The sequence below is a fragment of the Desmodus rotundus genome, chromosome X, assembly GCF_022682495.2.
Source record: "Desmodus rotundus isolate HL8 chromosome X, HLdesRot8A.1, whole genome shotgun sequence".
NCBI lineage: Eukaryota > Metazoa > Chordata > Mammalia > Chiroptera > Phyllostomidae > Desmodus > Desmodus rotundus.
Window position 1 is genome coordinate 59066059 of NC_071400.1, and position 16804 is coordinate 59082862.

Sequence of the window (16804 nt, forward strand, 5' to 3'; positions counted from 1 at the left end):
TGGTAATGATGAACTCCTTTAACTACCTTTCCAGGGAAGCACTTTATCTGTCCTTCTATTCTAAATGATAGCTTTGCTGCATAGAGTAAACTCAGATGTAGGTTCTTGCCTTTCATGACTTCAAATACTTCTTTCCATCCGTTTCTTGCCTTCTTTTGAGAAATCAGCTGATAATCTTATGGGCACTCCTTTGTAGGTAACTCTATCCTTTCCTCTTGCTGCTCTTAAGATTCTTTCTTTATCTTTAATCTTGAGTAACTTAACGATAATGTGCCTTGGTGTGTTCCTCTTTGGGTTCAATTTCTTTGGGTCTCTCTGGGCTTCCTGGACTTCCTGGAAATCTATTTCCTTTGCCAGATTGAGGAAGTTTTCCTTCATTATTTTTTCAAATAAGTTTTAAGTTTCTTGCTCTTCCTCTTTTCCTGGCAGCCCTATGATTCAGATGTTGGAGTGCTCATGGTTGTCCCATAGTTTCCTAAGCCTCTCCTCATTTTTGTGAATTCTTGTTTCTTCGTTCTGTTCCAGATGGATATTTATTTCTTCCTCTTATTCCAAATCATTGATATGAGTCCTGGTTTCCTTCCCTTCACTCTTGGTTCCCTGTATATTTTGCTTTATTTTATTTTGAGTAGCCTTCATTTGTTTCTTCGTTTTCTGACCAAGCTCAGTCAACTCTGTGAACAAGCCGACTACCAGTGTTTTGAACTCTGCATCAGATAGGTTAGCTAGCTCCTCATCACTTAGCTCCTTTTCTGGAGTTTTGATCTATTCTTTCACTTGGGCAATAATTCTTTGTCTCAGTGTACCACCTATGTTGTTAAGGGCAAAGCCTTTAGGTATTCGCCAGGGCAGGGCAAACCTCTTTTCTGCTGTTGTGATGCTGTCTGTGGAGAAGGGATCAAAGAGGGAACAATGCCACTCACTTGTTCCTGTCTAGCCCCACTTCCCAACCAACTCTATGAGACTGGACATTTCTCTCACTTTCACCACCCTCACAGGATTCTACATCCAGAAGTTTTGAGTCTTTAGTTTCCCTGGTCAGCCCTCCCCTGCCTTGTTGAGAGTCCTCTCCACCCATCTGCCCATCTCTGCCCCTACTACCATTGTGGATGAATGTTTCTTTAACTCCTTGGTTGTTTGAGTTCCATGCAGTTCTACTTTTTGGCAGCTCTGGTTGTTTATTGTTTTTAAATTGGTTGTCATCCTTCTTTTGGTTTTGTGAGGAAGCGAAGCATTTCCACCTATGCCTCCATCTTGGCCAGAACTCTGGCATGGATAAATTTTTAACCTATGAATCTCTGCTACCCTCCATATAAGTAAACTTGCCTGGACTCCTGCACAGATGCATTTAGATTCACTCAAAGCCAGGTCTTTCCTGTGGGGCAGGGACCAGAAAAGAGACAGTGGGGATTGTTATTTTTTATCTTTAAAATTTCACTTAGCATGTCCACCAAGGAACCATTTCTCACCTCTTAGGCAGATTCCAGGGTTGTTTTTTGTTTGTTTTAGAAATTCGGCCTTGGTCAATGTTTGCTCCTCATCTACAATTTGTAATGAGGCATCAATTTGTGACCAGCTAAATAAGCTCTTTCATCTGTGCATGTGTTTAGCTCACAGCTTCAGATAAGAATCCCATTAAAGTCCTACTGCAAGCACCAAGGTGGCTTCATAAATCCTCTGTGTATCTTCAGGGTTCTATCCCAAAGCCCAGTAGGTTGTAGGCATAATCAGATTCTACTCACAGACCATTTGGAAAACAGAGTTTGTTGGAAGAGTCCCAAGGAAAGAAAATAAGGTATCTAAACGTCAGGGTCTAAAGTAACACTTTCCACTTAAAGGGCTGTGGCCATCATACTGGATCTATGGGAAAGCAGGGGACTCCTTCAGGGAGTAGGAAGCCTCTGTGTCAGGGCGAGGGCAGGAGATTCTGTGCAGCCTTCAGAGGAGATGGCAGTAATGAGCAGGTCAGCACACCAGGTTCCAGTGTTGGACAGGAGGGCACACGGGGAAGACCAGGAGAAAGGTGCTGTCATTCGGGAAAATGCTGGGACTGAGCATAAATGCCGGCACCTGGCAGACTCAGCTCCCAAAAGATCTCAGACAATCCCCAAATTGTGTTTGATTCTCATTGCCACCTTCCTTCCTTAGGCTTTTTTTTTTTTTTACTAAGTGGGTCTCAGGGTTCTACTATTTATCATCTGAGAGATGTCATTCATAGTACTGAGAAGAGAAATGAATTTCGAGGTAGAAGATGAGCCAAGGGTGGGATGGGTGTGAATATCATGGATTCTAGATGAATTCAGGTAAGGAGTCTAGTCTCCACCTTGCCACAACTATTCATGTGACCCTGGGAAAATTACCAGGCCCTGTTGGCATCAGATTCTTCATCTGCAAAGTAAGCAGGTTTGATAAGCCCTGCCTTATAAGACTTAAGAATGTATGGGGAGTTTGTAAGCACCTTGCTCAGTGTCTGGTGTATATTGGAACTTTGATGAATGGCAATTCTTTCTAATATTGTTTTGATTCCAGTCCCTTCCACTCTCTCTTCTGACACTGTGTTTAGTTGTCAGTTATCCAGGTTGTATGAGAGAACATACAGCTCAGTCAGGCATAGAATACCCAATCAGCAAAAAAAGATGTTCCCTAAATAACACTCAGTAAATTTTCACAGTTAAAGGATGTCTGGTCAAATTCAGTTGTGGGGGAGCCTTCCCAGCTGGATACAATACAAAACTTCTAGAAAGAGTCAAATAACAACACTTTTCCTCCCTCCAAGCTGCTCTTACATCCAAAGAAACCCTTTAATTTATTTCACCTTCACCCAAAATCTAGTCCTTGTTAATAATTGGCCAAATTACACTCAAGATCATTAACATTCAAACTTAACTCTGCTGTGGACTTTGAGTGTCCCAGGACAGGAGAAGAGTGCCCATCCAGTTATTCAATGCGCAGTAACCATAGTTCTGCATTAATATGTGGAAATGATGGATATAAAACTAGTCTTTGTACTGTCCAATGACACTGAGACTGTGTACAGGAAACTCATTCTTCCTAGCCAGGTGGAGATTTCTCTTTGGTTCATCCATGATCCAGTTAAGAACTTCAGAGAAATTCATTACACGCTTCTTCTCACACTCAAGACACATCATCTGCCACTGCTATCACCCAGCTTCATTACAGTCAGCCCCCACAGAGGGACTTACAGCTTCCCAAAAATACAGAATGCCCTGGCTCAGGCCATTTACATGTGAATGCACTCCCTTGGCACCCCACCACCTCTTTCCTTTTGTTACCTGTTCTGTAGGACTCAGGGGACACCTCACCACTTTCCTTATGTGACTGGGGCTCTTACACTGTCGTTCTATGGGTGGGTGTGTTCTGCTTATACTAGTGTCCCCCCATTAACACAGGGTCATCCAGAGGACAAAGGCCTGGCAAATATCTAGGGCAGGGGTTCCCAATCCCTGGGTTGTGGACCAGTACCAGTCCATTGCCTATTAGGAACCAGGCCACAAAACAGGAGATGAGTGGCAGGTGAGCGAGCAAAAACCTCACTGACATTACCACTTGAGCTCTGCCTCTTGTCCCCGCTCCCCATCTGTGGAAAACATTGTCTTCAATGAAACCAATCCCTGGTGCCAGGAAGGTTGGGACCCCTTATTTAAGGTATAAATGAGTCAGTGAGAATACATTTTATTTATTACTGTTTATTTTTCTACATTCTTGAATAAGCTAATAAAATCCATGGTGTGTGTGTGTGTGTGTGTGTGTTACAGAATGACAGGCTAAAAATAACACAAGAATTAAAAAATTACCTATTCAAATTTTTTTCTCTAGAACTTTACTAAGTTCTTTCACATTTTCAAAAAAATCCTATTCCAAAGCCATATTACCTCATTACAGACTACAAATAAAATGTAAGTTTCCTCAATTTGTTTTACAAAATAGCAAAACTCTCTTAGCCTGGATATGTCATTTGTAACCTATGCCATTTGTTACTTAACCTGTGTCATTTGTAAACTTAGATTCTGAAGCTAATAAACATTCTACTTAAAGTAACATTTTAAAGTACCAAAAATAGAAGATATATTTCTAAGTCACCCCAATAGAACAGAAACACAAAGATATTATTCACTGTGACTCCCTCAGCCCCAGTATGGCCCTCCATTACATGGCACAAGATCTTGTACTGGCCATGGCAGTAGTATTATCTGTGGTGTCAGTTCTGGCCTGGTTTCTCTGTTCCTCATCTCTCAAAGCCTCCTCATACCAGTGTGGGAAGGATCTGGGGTCAGTCTCGTTGATCTGGGCCAAAAACTCCAGGACTTTCATCTTGCTGGTTTCAGCGTGGGCCCTGGGACCCCACAGGAACTCGTAGCATGTGGGATCGCTGTTAGGCACTTGCTGGTACACCAGATACTGTTCCTGCACCAACTCTTTGGTGATGAGATCCCTGGGCTCCCCATAGATGCAATGTTCCCTCCCGGCATGCAACCCCATTACATTCAGTGCTTCCCATATCTTCTCTTCAGGTACACAATTACCCTCGACAAAGATTATACTAAGGATAAATATCAGAAGGCCGGTCTTGGGCATACTATGCTCATTACTCACCATCCCATCATAGGTGAGTCCCAGTTTAGTGACTAGGACATAGGAGTGGTTGGTCGGGTCCACTTCCTTCACATCAATGCCATAAACCAGCTGCATGCACTCAAAGGCTTCACTAAAGATTACAGCAAAATGGTTTTGGTATTCTTTGATGATGCTACTCAGCATTTCTGCCTTTGTGGTCAGCTCCTTTTTGCGATACTTCAGGAGCAGGAACCTAACCAGATCAGCTACCTTATCATCAATCACGTATTTTGGCAAAACCTCTGTTTGTGGCAGGGCCTGAGAGGTACTTGGACCCTCCTCTTTTGGGCTGCTGGGTTGGCTCAATGGAGTGGCAGTGGCAATGGAAGTGGTAGAGGGGCAGGCACTTGGAGGACTCTGAGGAGGACTTGGTGCCCCACCAGCAGCACCACAAACCTCCTCTGGGGTGCTAGGGGTACTTGAAACTAGAGGATAGGGAGAGGAAGAGGAGGAAGAAGAAGAGGAGGAAGAGGAAGGGAAAGAGGAGGGGAAAGAGGAGGAGCAGGTGGAAGATGAGGAGGAAGAATCTTCTTCTTCAGCGTCAGGGATCTCTGCATCCACGTGGCCCTGTGCCTCCGTTTGGGATGGAAGGTCTTCCTCAAGCATGTAGCGTTGTCGTTTTGGAGCTCGAGGCATGATGACTCTGTGTCAGGCAGCCAAAGCAGTATAGGCAGGGGATGCGTGATGGGGACCCACAGGCCTGGGGGAGAGGGGAAGTGTAAGTGGCCTCAGCTCAGATGCATATCCTTGGTAGCTCTAACAAAGGCGACCTAATGGTATCATCTTTAGGGGTGTTTGGGGGCCTCACTGAGGTCTCTCTTCCTGAGTGGCCTGTCCCCTAAGATCCTGAAGGAGGAAGTCAGATGGTCAAGGTACAGTTGTCACAACCTGAGGTTCTGTGGCCTATAGTGGGTTGGGGTCGGGTGCTGTGGGGTCTCCTCTATTCTGGATTGGAGGATACTCTAGGGACACATTCAAGGTAGGCACCTCACCTTGACTGTTGCTACTACCTAGATTTTCTCAGCTCTGTGACCTGCGTCCATGTGCCTCAGACGAAAGCTTTTACCTCCTGGTTCCTAGAGCCCCTGTAACAGGAAACGAGGGAGCACCTTAGTGTCCAAAGGGCATGCATAGCCATGAGCCTCCAATGCTGATGAAAGAGACCCTGATTCTATGAGGTCCCCACTGCTCTGGGATAGATGGTCTCCTCCCTGATCACTCAGGGTCCTCATATTTTCCTGGCAGGGTCTGTGACCTCCCCTTTGCTGCTCTGAGACAAAACTCTCAGAACAAATCTACACACCCCTGAGACTGAACAGAACAGTGAGGAGGCCCCAACCTGCCCATAACCTCTCATGAGGGATAGCAAAACATGGCCAAACTGTGTGTGATCCATCAGTCCTGGGATGAGGAGTCCCCTCAGTCCTAACTTTGATCTGACAGGGTTTAGGATAACTCCCTCTATTGACTGTAGGCCACTTTCCTTTAGATTAAAATCTCATATTCATGAGACACTAAAGGAGGAAGTAAGGGACAACACAGCTAGCCACCATGTTCTACTTCCTCTCATGGCTGACAGAAGTGGAAAAGTGGGGCTGGGATTCCATCTGTTCTGATACGAGGTGTTCCCTCAGTCTTCATTCCGAGTCTTGCAAGGGAGCAAGACAGGTGCAGGACAAAATCTGGGCTCCATATGTTCTAGGGATCAGGGTTACTTTTGTCTTCTCTCACCTTAAAAGAATCCACACCTTAAAAGGAGTCAGAGCCTTGGATTTGTCCCTTTGCTGACTTAAATGTGGTCCTCTCAGCCCAAATCTCTCACCTGCCAGAGGCCCACCACCCCAGCCAAAATGAGAGTGCTCTTAGTATGAGAGCCCTGTCTTGTGTCTCTCAGAGCTGAAAGTAGAAGTGGGGCAGATTTCTGTGAGGCCCAAATTTGTTCTAGAGTAGAATTTACCCTCATTCTTCCCTCATGGTCAATGGTTTGACTCAATGTAGTGTTTGAGTGCCCTTGATCTGCTGGCCATATGCCACACCCTTAAGTGTAAGACCCTACCTGTCAAATTCCCAAGAGAAAATAGCATGACAACCTCAATGGGAAAGCTATTCCAGAAATCCCAGGGCTAAAAGCAAGTGCAGGTTTCTGTGGGCTCCTCACTGTTGTGGGGCCCAGGGCCCCCACAATCCTACCTTAGGGTCCTACCTTGACTGTGGCAAGTGCTGGGACCATCCTCTGAGAATTCTTATATTGTTCAAATCCCCAGGGTCTCTGAGACCCAGATACAGAAATAAGGAAACACTCCCTGTGGTCATCCTCCCATGAGGCCTGATGCATTGACTCTGTTGTCTGGTCCACGTTTCTTCAGTCTCCCCCAATGTCCTCACCTTGACTCTGGGAAGCTCTTCCGCCCTCTCCTCTGCAAACCAGAAGGCCTACTCTTTATTTGTGTTCCCAGACTAAGACCCACTGTGGAAGTCAGGACATATTGCATGTGGTCATGTGTCATAGGGTCTCCCATGACTGAGAGCAGGGGGTGGGTGCTGTGGGTTTCCCTGTTGTGGGATCCAGGAGCCTCACCTTATTTCTGGCAGGTCTTGACCCTACCCTCTGTCGAGCTGAGATCTCTCTGTAGAACTAAGATGCCGTGCCTCCCGGGATGTCATCAGTGTCTGTAAGACCAGGATAAAGAAGTCAGGAGATAATGCCTTGTATGCTAATTCAGCTCCCGCCCAGGACTCCCAGGACTGACTCTGTTCTAGCTTCCAGGGTCCCTCTGTCTTCCCTCAGGGTCCTCACCCTAACTCTGGCAGGTTCTGACCCTGCCCTCCGCCAATATGGGATCCCACTCCTTATACCAAACCCTCAGAGTCTCTGAGACCCGGATGCAGAAGTAAAAAAAGCCCCCTGAGGTCATCCTCCCGTCAGGCCTGTCGGATTGACCCTGGCAGATCCTGGGCCTACCCTCTGCCGATCTGGGGTCTTAATCCTTATGCCAAACCCTGAGATTCTCTCAGACTCAATGCACAAGTGAGGAGACTCTGTGTAAGGTCCTCCCGCCCTGGGGACTCCCAGGATTGCCTCTGTTCTGGGGCTCGGGGTGCCTCCGTACTACGTCAAGGCCCTCACTTTGATTCTGGCAAGTGCGAGGGCCACTCTTTGCCGATCTGGGGTCCTACTCCTTATACCAAACCCCCAGAGTCTCTGAGACCCGGATGCGGAAGTAAAAAACACCTCCTGTGGTCATCCTCCCATCAGGCCTGTCGGATTGACCCTGGCAGATCCTGGGCCTACCCTCTGCCGATCTGGGGTCTTAATCCTTATGCCAAACCCTGAGATTCTCTCAGACTCAATGCACAAGTGAGGAGACTCTGTGTAAGGTCCTCCCGCCCTGGGGACTCCCAGGATTGCCTCTGTTCTGGGGCTCGGGGTGCCTCCGTCCTACGTCAAGGCCCTCACTTTGATTCTGGCAAGTGCGAGGGCCACTCTTTGCCGATCTGGGGTCCTACTCCTTATACCAAACCCCCAGAGTCTCTGAGACCCGGATGCGGAAGTAAAAAACACCTCCTGTGGTCATCCTCCCATCAGGCCTGTCGGATTGACCCTGGCAGATCCTGGGCCTACCCTCTGCCGATCTGGGGTCTTAATCCTTATGCCAAACCCTGAGATTCTCTCAGACTCAATGCACAAGTGAGGAGACTCTGTGTAAGGTCCTCCCGCCCTGGGGACTCCCAGGATTGCCTCTGTTCTGGGGCTCGGGGTGCCTCCGTCCTACGTCAAGGCCCTCACTTTGATTCTGGCAAGTGCGAGGGCCACTCTTTGCCGATCTGGGGTCCTACTCCTTATACCAAACCCCCAGAGTCTCTGAGACCCGGATGCGGAAGTAAAAAACACCCCGTGGTCACCCCCCCGTGAGGCTTGATGGATTGATTCTGTTTTGGGGTCCTTGTTCTGTCAGTCTTCCTCAGTGTCCTCACTTTGACTGTAGGCAGCTTTTCCACCCTCCCCTCTGCAAATGAGAAGCCCTACTCTACCCGTGTTCCAGTCTTAAGACCCACTGTGGAAGTCAGGACACTTTGCATGTGGTCATTTGTCATGGGGCCTCCCTCGGCTTAGAACAGGGGTGGGCTTCTGTGGGTTTCCCTCTCTTGTGGGGTCCAGGAGCCTAACTTTGTTTCTGGCAGGTCCTGGTCCCACCCTTTGCGGATCTGAGGTGCTGCTCCTTATACAAGTACCACAGAGTCTCTAAGGCCAGAATTAAGAGGTCAGGAGACACCACCATTTGTGCAAGTAATCCCCATCCCTCTACCCAGGATTCCCAGGACTGCCTGTGTTCTAGGTTCCAGGATCCCTTGATCCTCCCTCAGGGCCTTAACCTTGACTTTGCCAGGTCCTGGGCTCTCCCTCTGCAGGTCTGAGGTCCTGATCCTTATACTGAACCCCCAGTCTCTTCAGGCCTTTGTCAGGGTCCTTGACTCTTGTTACGTACTGGGACTCGTTTCTTTGCTGATCTGGGGACACACCCCTCTATCCAAACTTCATTTGCCTAAGATCTGCATCTTTGTTTCCCTGAGAGAAAGTCAGGGGCCTCCAGGAACTGACTGAAGGAATAGGGTCTAGCTGGAACCCCTGTTTTCTGATTCAGGAGGTTCCCTCAATGCTTTTTAAAGATTTTCACCTTGAAATCTGACATGGCCTTCAGGCCTCTTTTATTCTTCTGACCTAACTCCCTCTAGTTCCAGCCAAGGCCATCATTGTTCTGAGACACCACCTCCCAGGCAGAAATGAGGTGGCCCCTCAACCTGTTGCTCCACTGGGGTCTCACAGGGCTGTCAGGAGTCTCCCGGGAAGTGGAGGGGAATTCTCTGGGCCCCCTCAGGAGGGTGGATCCCTCAGTCCCCATTCACGTTGCATGATCTTCCCCCTCCCTGTAAGCTCTGACCATTTTTCCAGCTGCAACCATTGCAAATAATGACTCTGGGTCCAAGACTAGGTGCTCGATAGGGAGCTTCACTGCCTTTGACCACAGAGCAGTGTCAGAAGGAAGCATACCTTGCAGAAGGGTCTCTTCACCAGCCATCAGACTTTGGAAACATTTTGTTCTAAAACAAGTGTGTCAAACTCATTTTCACCAGGGGCCACATCAGCCTCGCAGTTGCCTTCAAAGGGCCAAATGTAATTTTAGGACTGTATAAATGTAACTAACTACTCTTTAACTAGGGGCAAAGAGTTTGGCACTGCCAATGGGAAGAAACAAGGTGCCAGGCTGGATAAAACAAGGTGGAGAGCTGAATTCGGCCTGCAGGCCTTGTGTTTGCCACCTGTGTTCTAAAAGATTTATTTTCTATACAGACACTGAGCAACAGGATTTGGGGAGCACCTTTTGTTTCAAGCTTATCATTTTGGTTTTCATTTTCTTAACCCCCATTCTTAGTAAAAGATATATTTTACATCTCTGCCAATTGTATATTTAGTATTTATAATATAATGTATAATAAATAATAAATATTTAATATATATGATATATATGCAATTTTATGAAAGAATACCTATACTTATTATGTGTGGATCACTCTGATACTTCTATTTCCAGTCTTTATCTTCTATTAAAATAATTTTTTAAAGGCCAGTCCTCACCCACTTGTCAAAAATTCAGGAATAACACCCTGGTGGGTGCAGCTCAGTGGACTGAGTGCTGGCTTGTGAACCAAAGGGTTGCTGGTTCAATTCACAGGGCACATGCTGGGGTTGTGGGCCAAGTCCCCTGTATGGGGTGTGTGAGAGGCAACCACACATTGATGTTTCTCTCTCTCTCTTTCTCCCTCCTTTCCCCTCTCTATAAAAATAAATAAATAAAATATTTTTTAAAAGTTCAGGAATTACAGAAGTAAAACCAATGAATCACCAAAATAGTAATCAGTAAAGGTTTATTGTGCACACACCAAAAAGGCAGTTTGTGAACCAGGAGCATTCAAACCAAACATGGAATGAGATTGAATGTAGGGTAAATGGAGGCAGTCTGGCTTGCTCACCTAGGTGTCTGGGTAAGTAAGGGAAGCAGTTTTCCCATAACCTTGAATGGGCCTGATAAGTAGTGATCTCATAGCTTTGAGACTGGCTCCGATAGTGTTCTTATAACTGTTAGTGGCCTCACATGTGCAGAATCATGCTATCTTATATAATATTTTGGCTTTTTACTGGCTTTGTCTGTCTCTGGCCCTTAAGCAGGTAGGGGTTTCTCACTAGAGAGACATACAGTCTGCAGCATGTGTGACTCGCCCACCCATGAATAAAGGCATGTCAAGCATCCCTGTGGCTCTACACATTTTATTCCATCTCCCCAAATCTAGAGTGGACCTGCTAGGCCTTGACCGGCTGTAACATGCTCAGGAATATATTATTAAAAAACAGCTTATATAATGAGAAGGCAGCGATTATTCTTCATAGAAATTTGTTATAATATTGTAATTTTCTTAAATGATAGGGAATTGGTTAGTGGTTACCTCAAATCAATTTTTGAAAATAGTTTAATTTTTCCTTATGATATCCAGAGGCATAAGCAAGAAATGACCCAAGTCAAGTTAGTCTTGCAAAATAAGCTTAATTGTGCTTTGTTTATATGATTAAACTGGTATTGTCCATTGCAAATGTTCAAGGCTGGTCTTACTTTTTTTTAACACACTAAAATTGTTTCAGGTGGTTATTAACATGACTTTGGGTCTCTCCTACCTCAATCATTCAAACTTTCCTGCTCTCCAGATACAGGCATACCTTGCTTTATTGTGCTTCACAGATGCTGCTTTTTTTTCTTTACAAATTGAAGAGAAAACCCTCCACCAGCAAAAAATATTGCAATTGGCTTTATTATGGTCGTCCGGAACCAAACTCACAATATCTCTGAGGTATGCCTTTATTATCCCAGGTCTACTGGCAAGTGTAGTCTGAGGACCTGTCTCAGATTTCCACAAGAAGTAGTAGCAGAAGTTTAAACTTTTCTTCCTATCTACCCTATCACCCACATCTATGCAGCCTGCAGCCCGTCTGAACTTCCTTGTTTCTTTCCGCACCCCTGACCCCAAACACAAGTTCTAGCTCACCACAGTCTTCAGTCTTCTCCAGGACTTTCTTATATTTTGTTGTTTTGAGTTTCTTGCTGATTCCCCCACCCACCTTTATAGTTATTCGGGGTTGACTTTGGGAAAAGAAATCAGCAGTCTGAACTGACAGTCATCTTGGCATCCACAGGTAAAGAACTAAATATGTAAATAATTTAAAGAGCATTTACATCTTTATAGTATCCTGCTACCCACTAATAAATAGGTTTTACTGCTCTATTTATTTGGGAATTCTTTTAACTGAATCTATCAGCAAAATTTTATATTTGCTTCCATTTTTACCTTCTACATTTTTGTTAAGATCCCTTTTAGATAATTTTGGGCTTTGTTGCCATTGCAAATGGGATATTTTACATTTAATAATTAATAAAGTTCTTATTTTAGGTGGCAAGACTCTTGATTTTGTTATGATGATCTGTATAAAATTTTTCTCAAGTCTCTTACTCACTTGATATTTCACATACCTATTCCATTCAATATAGATAATATTACAGGTAATATTTTATAGCTGATGTCACCAAATATTATCATTTTCCATATTCGTATCTCTTATTTATTTTGACATTCATAAACCTATGTTTTGAACAGTAGAGGAGAGATTATACATTTTTTTCTTGTCTGTCCATGGCTTTAATGGGAATTCTTCTAACATTTCACATTTAAGTGTTTGTTATAGATTTCTAACATTACTTTTATATATATTATAAATATGTATAATGTATATGAGGTCTGTCCTGAATGTATCCAGCCATATACTATGAAAAATAGAGACATTTATTGAAGAAAGTGCAAGATACAGGAAACACTGTACATAGGACAATGACACCTCAGTCCCCTTTAAAGTAGGCGCCTTGGGACCTCACACAGTTCTCCCACTTGCCATCAGCTGCTCCATCATATTTTCCTGAATCTCACTGATGGTCTGAAATCTCTTCCCTTTCAAAGGTGATTTTAGTTTGGGGAAAAGCCAGTAGTTGCAGGGAGCCAAATCTGGGCTGTAGTGGGGCAGAGTCAACCTGGGCGATTTGGTGTTTCACAAAAAAATTCTCCATGGGACATGATGCATGAACAGAGGAGTTGTTGTGATGAAGCTGCCAATCACCAGTTGCCCAAGCTGCAGGCTTCTGAATCATCCAAATAGTTTCTGCAGGGGAATGTTCAATTTTCATTAAAAATTTGATGCAGATTCATTGCTCTACTCACTTAGTCATTTTGAATGCAAGGCCCACACAGCACACATGCTCATTCAACAGCATCTACTGCCTCCACAAATATAGTGAAGTTGTCACATTTCATGCATGTCCATTCCAGTCCACTCTCCTTGGCTGCCAGGTTACTTCAATGTAGTTCAAACCGTCCTTGTTATATTAACAATAGTTGGACTTCCTCTGGACAGACCTCATGTGTGTGTTTATGTGTGGGTATTTTATCATGAACTTGAATTGAATTTCTTTGGTGTTTTTTCTCCTTAATTTGTACAGGGAATTATAATTAAATGATTTTTCTAATGTTAAATCATATTCATATTCTTCAGATACAGCCTGTTTGTTCATTTAATTCACCACTATATTGAATATACTATTAAATTATTTAGAATATTTGTTGCTATGTGAGTGAGTTTAGCTGAAGTGTTCTTTTTATAAGATGTTTTCATCTGGTTTTTGAATCAAGGAACACTAGCTTGGCAAAATGAGTTGAATAACTACCCATTTTTGTGTGCTTCAGAAGAGTTTACAGAAGTTGGTAATTTGTTTTTCCCTATTTTGTAGAACCAGCCTCTAAAAATGCCTTGTTCTGAAACATCTGATGGTGGCTCGAGTTTTAAATACAGTTCAGACTGTATCATTTGATTAACATTTTTTAAATTTTACTGTTGTTCAAGTACAGTTCTCTGCATTTTCCCCCCACCCCATCCTAAGCCATACCCATCTCCCTCCCATTTCCACAGTGCCCCCTCTTATTGTCCATGTGTCCTTTATAATTGTTCCTATAAACCTTTCACCATTTTCCCCTGAAATTCAATCCCCTCCCCTCTCTACTCACTGTCAGCCTGTTCTCAATTTCAGCATCTTTGGTTATATTTTGCTTGTTTGTTTTATTGATTAGGTTCCTGTTAAAGGTGAGATCATATGGTATTTGTCTTTCACCACCTGGCTTACTTCGCTTACCATAATGCTTTTCAATTCCATCCATGCTGTCACAAAGGGCAGGAGCTTATTCTTTCTTTCTGTTGCATAAAATTCCATTGTGTAAATGTACCATAGTTTTTTGATCCATTCATTTACTGATGGGCACCTAGGTTGCTTCCAGCACTTGGCTATTGTAAATTGTGCTGCTATGAACATTGGAATGCATAGGTTCTTTTGGATTGAAGTTTCAGGGTTCTTAGGATATAATCCTAGCAGTTGAATTGCTGAGTCAAAAGGCAGGTCCATTTTTAGTTTTCCGAGGAAATTCCATACTGTTTGCCATAGTGTTTGCACCAGTCTGTAATCACATCAACAGTGCACTAGGGTTCCCTTTTCTCCACAACCTCTACAACACTTGTTTCTTCCTTTTTTTATGACGGCCATTATGACCGGTGTGAGGTGGTATCTCATTATGGGGTTTTTTTAAATTAATTTATTTATTTATATTCAGTTACAATTGTCTGCATTTTCTCCCCTTCCCTCCACCCCACACCAGCCAGTCCCACCTCCCTCCCCCACCTCTACCCTCCCCCTTGATTTTGTCCTTGTGTCCTTTATAGTACCTCCTATAGACCCCTCTCCCCACTATCCCCTCCCCACTACCCTGCGGCTATTGTTACAATGTTCTTAATTTCAATGTCTCTGGTTATATTTTGTTTGCTTTTTTTCTTTTGTTGATTATGTTCCAGTTAAAGGTGAGATCATATGGTATTTGTCCCTCCCCGACTGGCTTATTTCATTGTGGTTTTAATTTACATCTCTCTGATAGCTAGCGATACTAAGCATCTCTTCATATGTCTCTGGAACCTCTCGAACCTCCAAGACACTGCTTGGAGAAGTGTCTCTTCAAGTCCTTTGCCTATTTTTAAATTGGGTTGCTTGTCCTCTTAGGATGGAGTCATGTGAGTTCTTTCTGTATTTTGGAGATTAAACCCTTGTCTGATGTATCATTGGCAAATACGTTTTCTCATACAGTTGGTTCTCTTTTTATTTTAATACTGTTTTCCTTAGCCATGCAGAAGCTTTTTATTTTCATGAGATCCCATTTGTTTATTTTTTCCTTTATGTCCCTTGCTCTAGACGACATATCACTGAAAACACTGCTGCATGAAATATCTGAGATTTTCCTGCCTAAGTTTTCCTCTAGGACTTTAACAGTGTCACGATACATATTTAAGTCTTTTATCCACCCTGAATTTATTCTTGTGTATGCTGTAAGTTGAAGCTCGAATTTCATTATTTTGCATGTAACTGTCCAGATCTCCCAACACCATTTGTTGAAGAGGCTATTTTTACTCCATTTTATACTGCTGCCCACTTTGTTGAATATTAATTGACCATAGAGACTTGAGTTTATTTCTAGGCTCTCTGTTCTGTTCCATTCGTATATCTGTATGTTATTATGCCAGTACCAGGGTGTTTTGATTACAGTGGCCTTGTAATACACTTTGGTATCAGGTATTGTGATCCCTCCTACTTTGCTTTTCTTTTTCAAAATTGCACCAGCTATTTGGGTTCGTTTATGGTTCCATATAAATTTGTGAAGTGTTTGTTCCATATCTGTGAAATATGTCATGGGTATTTTTTATTTTTTTGCTCTTTATTTTTTAAATTTTTTATTGTCATTCAGTTACAATTGTCTGCATTTTCTCCCCATCCCTCTACCCCACCCCAGCCAATCCCACCTCCCTCCCCCACCTCTACCCTCCCCCTTGATTTTGTCTTTATGTCTCTTATAGTAGCTCCTGTAGACTTTATTAGGTATTGCATTGAATCTATAAATCACTTTGGGTATTATGGCCATTTAGATGATGTTAATTCTTCTGATCCATGAGCATGATACATGCTTCCATTTGTTTGTGTCTTCCTTAATTTCTTTCTTCAGTGTTGTGTAGTTTTCTGCATATAGGTCTTTTACCTCCTTGGTTAGGTTTATTCCTAGGTATGTTATTTTACTTGTTGCTGTATCAAATGGGACTTTTAGTCTGATTTCTGCTTCTTGTTTCATTGCTGGTATAGAGCAATGCCTTTGATTTCTGAGTATTGACTTTGTATCCAGCTGTTTTGCCAAATTCATTTATTAGGTCCAGCAGTTTTGGGGCAGAGTCTATAGGATTTTCTATGTACACTATCATGTCATCTGCAAACAATGAGTTTTGTTTCCTCCTTTGAAATTTGGATGCCTTTTATTTCCTTTGCTTGTCTGATTGCTGTGGCTAAAACTTCCAATACCATGTTGAATAGAAGTGATGAAAGTGGTCAACATTGCCTTGTTCCTAATCTTAGTGGAAAAGCTCTAAGTTTTTGTCCATTGAGTATGATGTTGGCTGTAGGTCTCTCATATATGGCCTTTATTATGTTGAGGAATGCGCCCTCTATTCCCACTTTGCTGAGTGTTTTTATCAGAAATGGGTGATGTACCTTATCAAATACTTTTTCCACATCCATTGATATAATCATGTGATTTTTGTCTTTGCTTTTGTTTATGTGATGTATTACATTTATTGATTTGTGAATACTGAACCATCCTTGCATCCTTGCAATGAATCCCACTAGGTCATGGCATATGATCCTTTTAATGTATTGCTGGAAGCAGTTTGACAATATTTTGTTGAGAATTTTAGCATCTATGTTCATCAGCGATATTGGCTTGAAGTTTTCATTCTTCGTTGTGTATTTTTTAAAAATTTTTATTGTTATTCAATTACAGCTGTATGCCTTTTCTCCCCATCCCTCCACCCCACCCCAGCTGAACCCACCTCCCTCCCCCACCTCAACCCTCCCCCTTGATTTTGTCTATGTGTCCTTTATAGTAGTTCCTGTAATCCCCTCTTCCCACTGTCCCCACCCCACTCCCCCCTGGCTAT

At 43.4% G+C, this 16804-nt stretch overlaps 1 protein-coding gene across 1 annotated transcript; it reads right to left on the reverse strand.

Moving 5' to 3' along the window:
• Positions 1–4167: 4167 nt before the first annotated feature.
• LOC112296299 (melanoma-associated antigen 10-like) lies at positions 4168–5271 on the reverse strand. The gene has a single exon (XM_024551143.1). The coding sequence runs from the start codon at positions 5269–5271 to the stop codon at positions 4168–4170; it is 1104 nt and encodes a 367-aa protein (XP_024406911.1).
• Positions 5272–16804: the final 11533 nt, after the last annotated feature.

Excerpts from the sequence above, each read along its gene's own strand:
- LOC112296299 (XM_024551143.1), bottom strand. The coding sequence starts at position 5,271 with ATGCCTCGAGCTCCAAAACGACAACGCTACATGCTTGAGGAAGACCTT.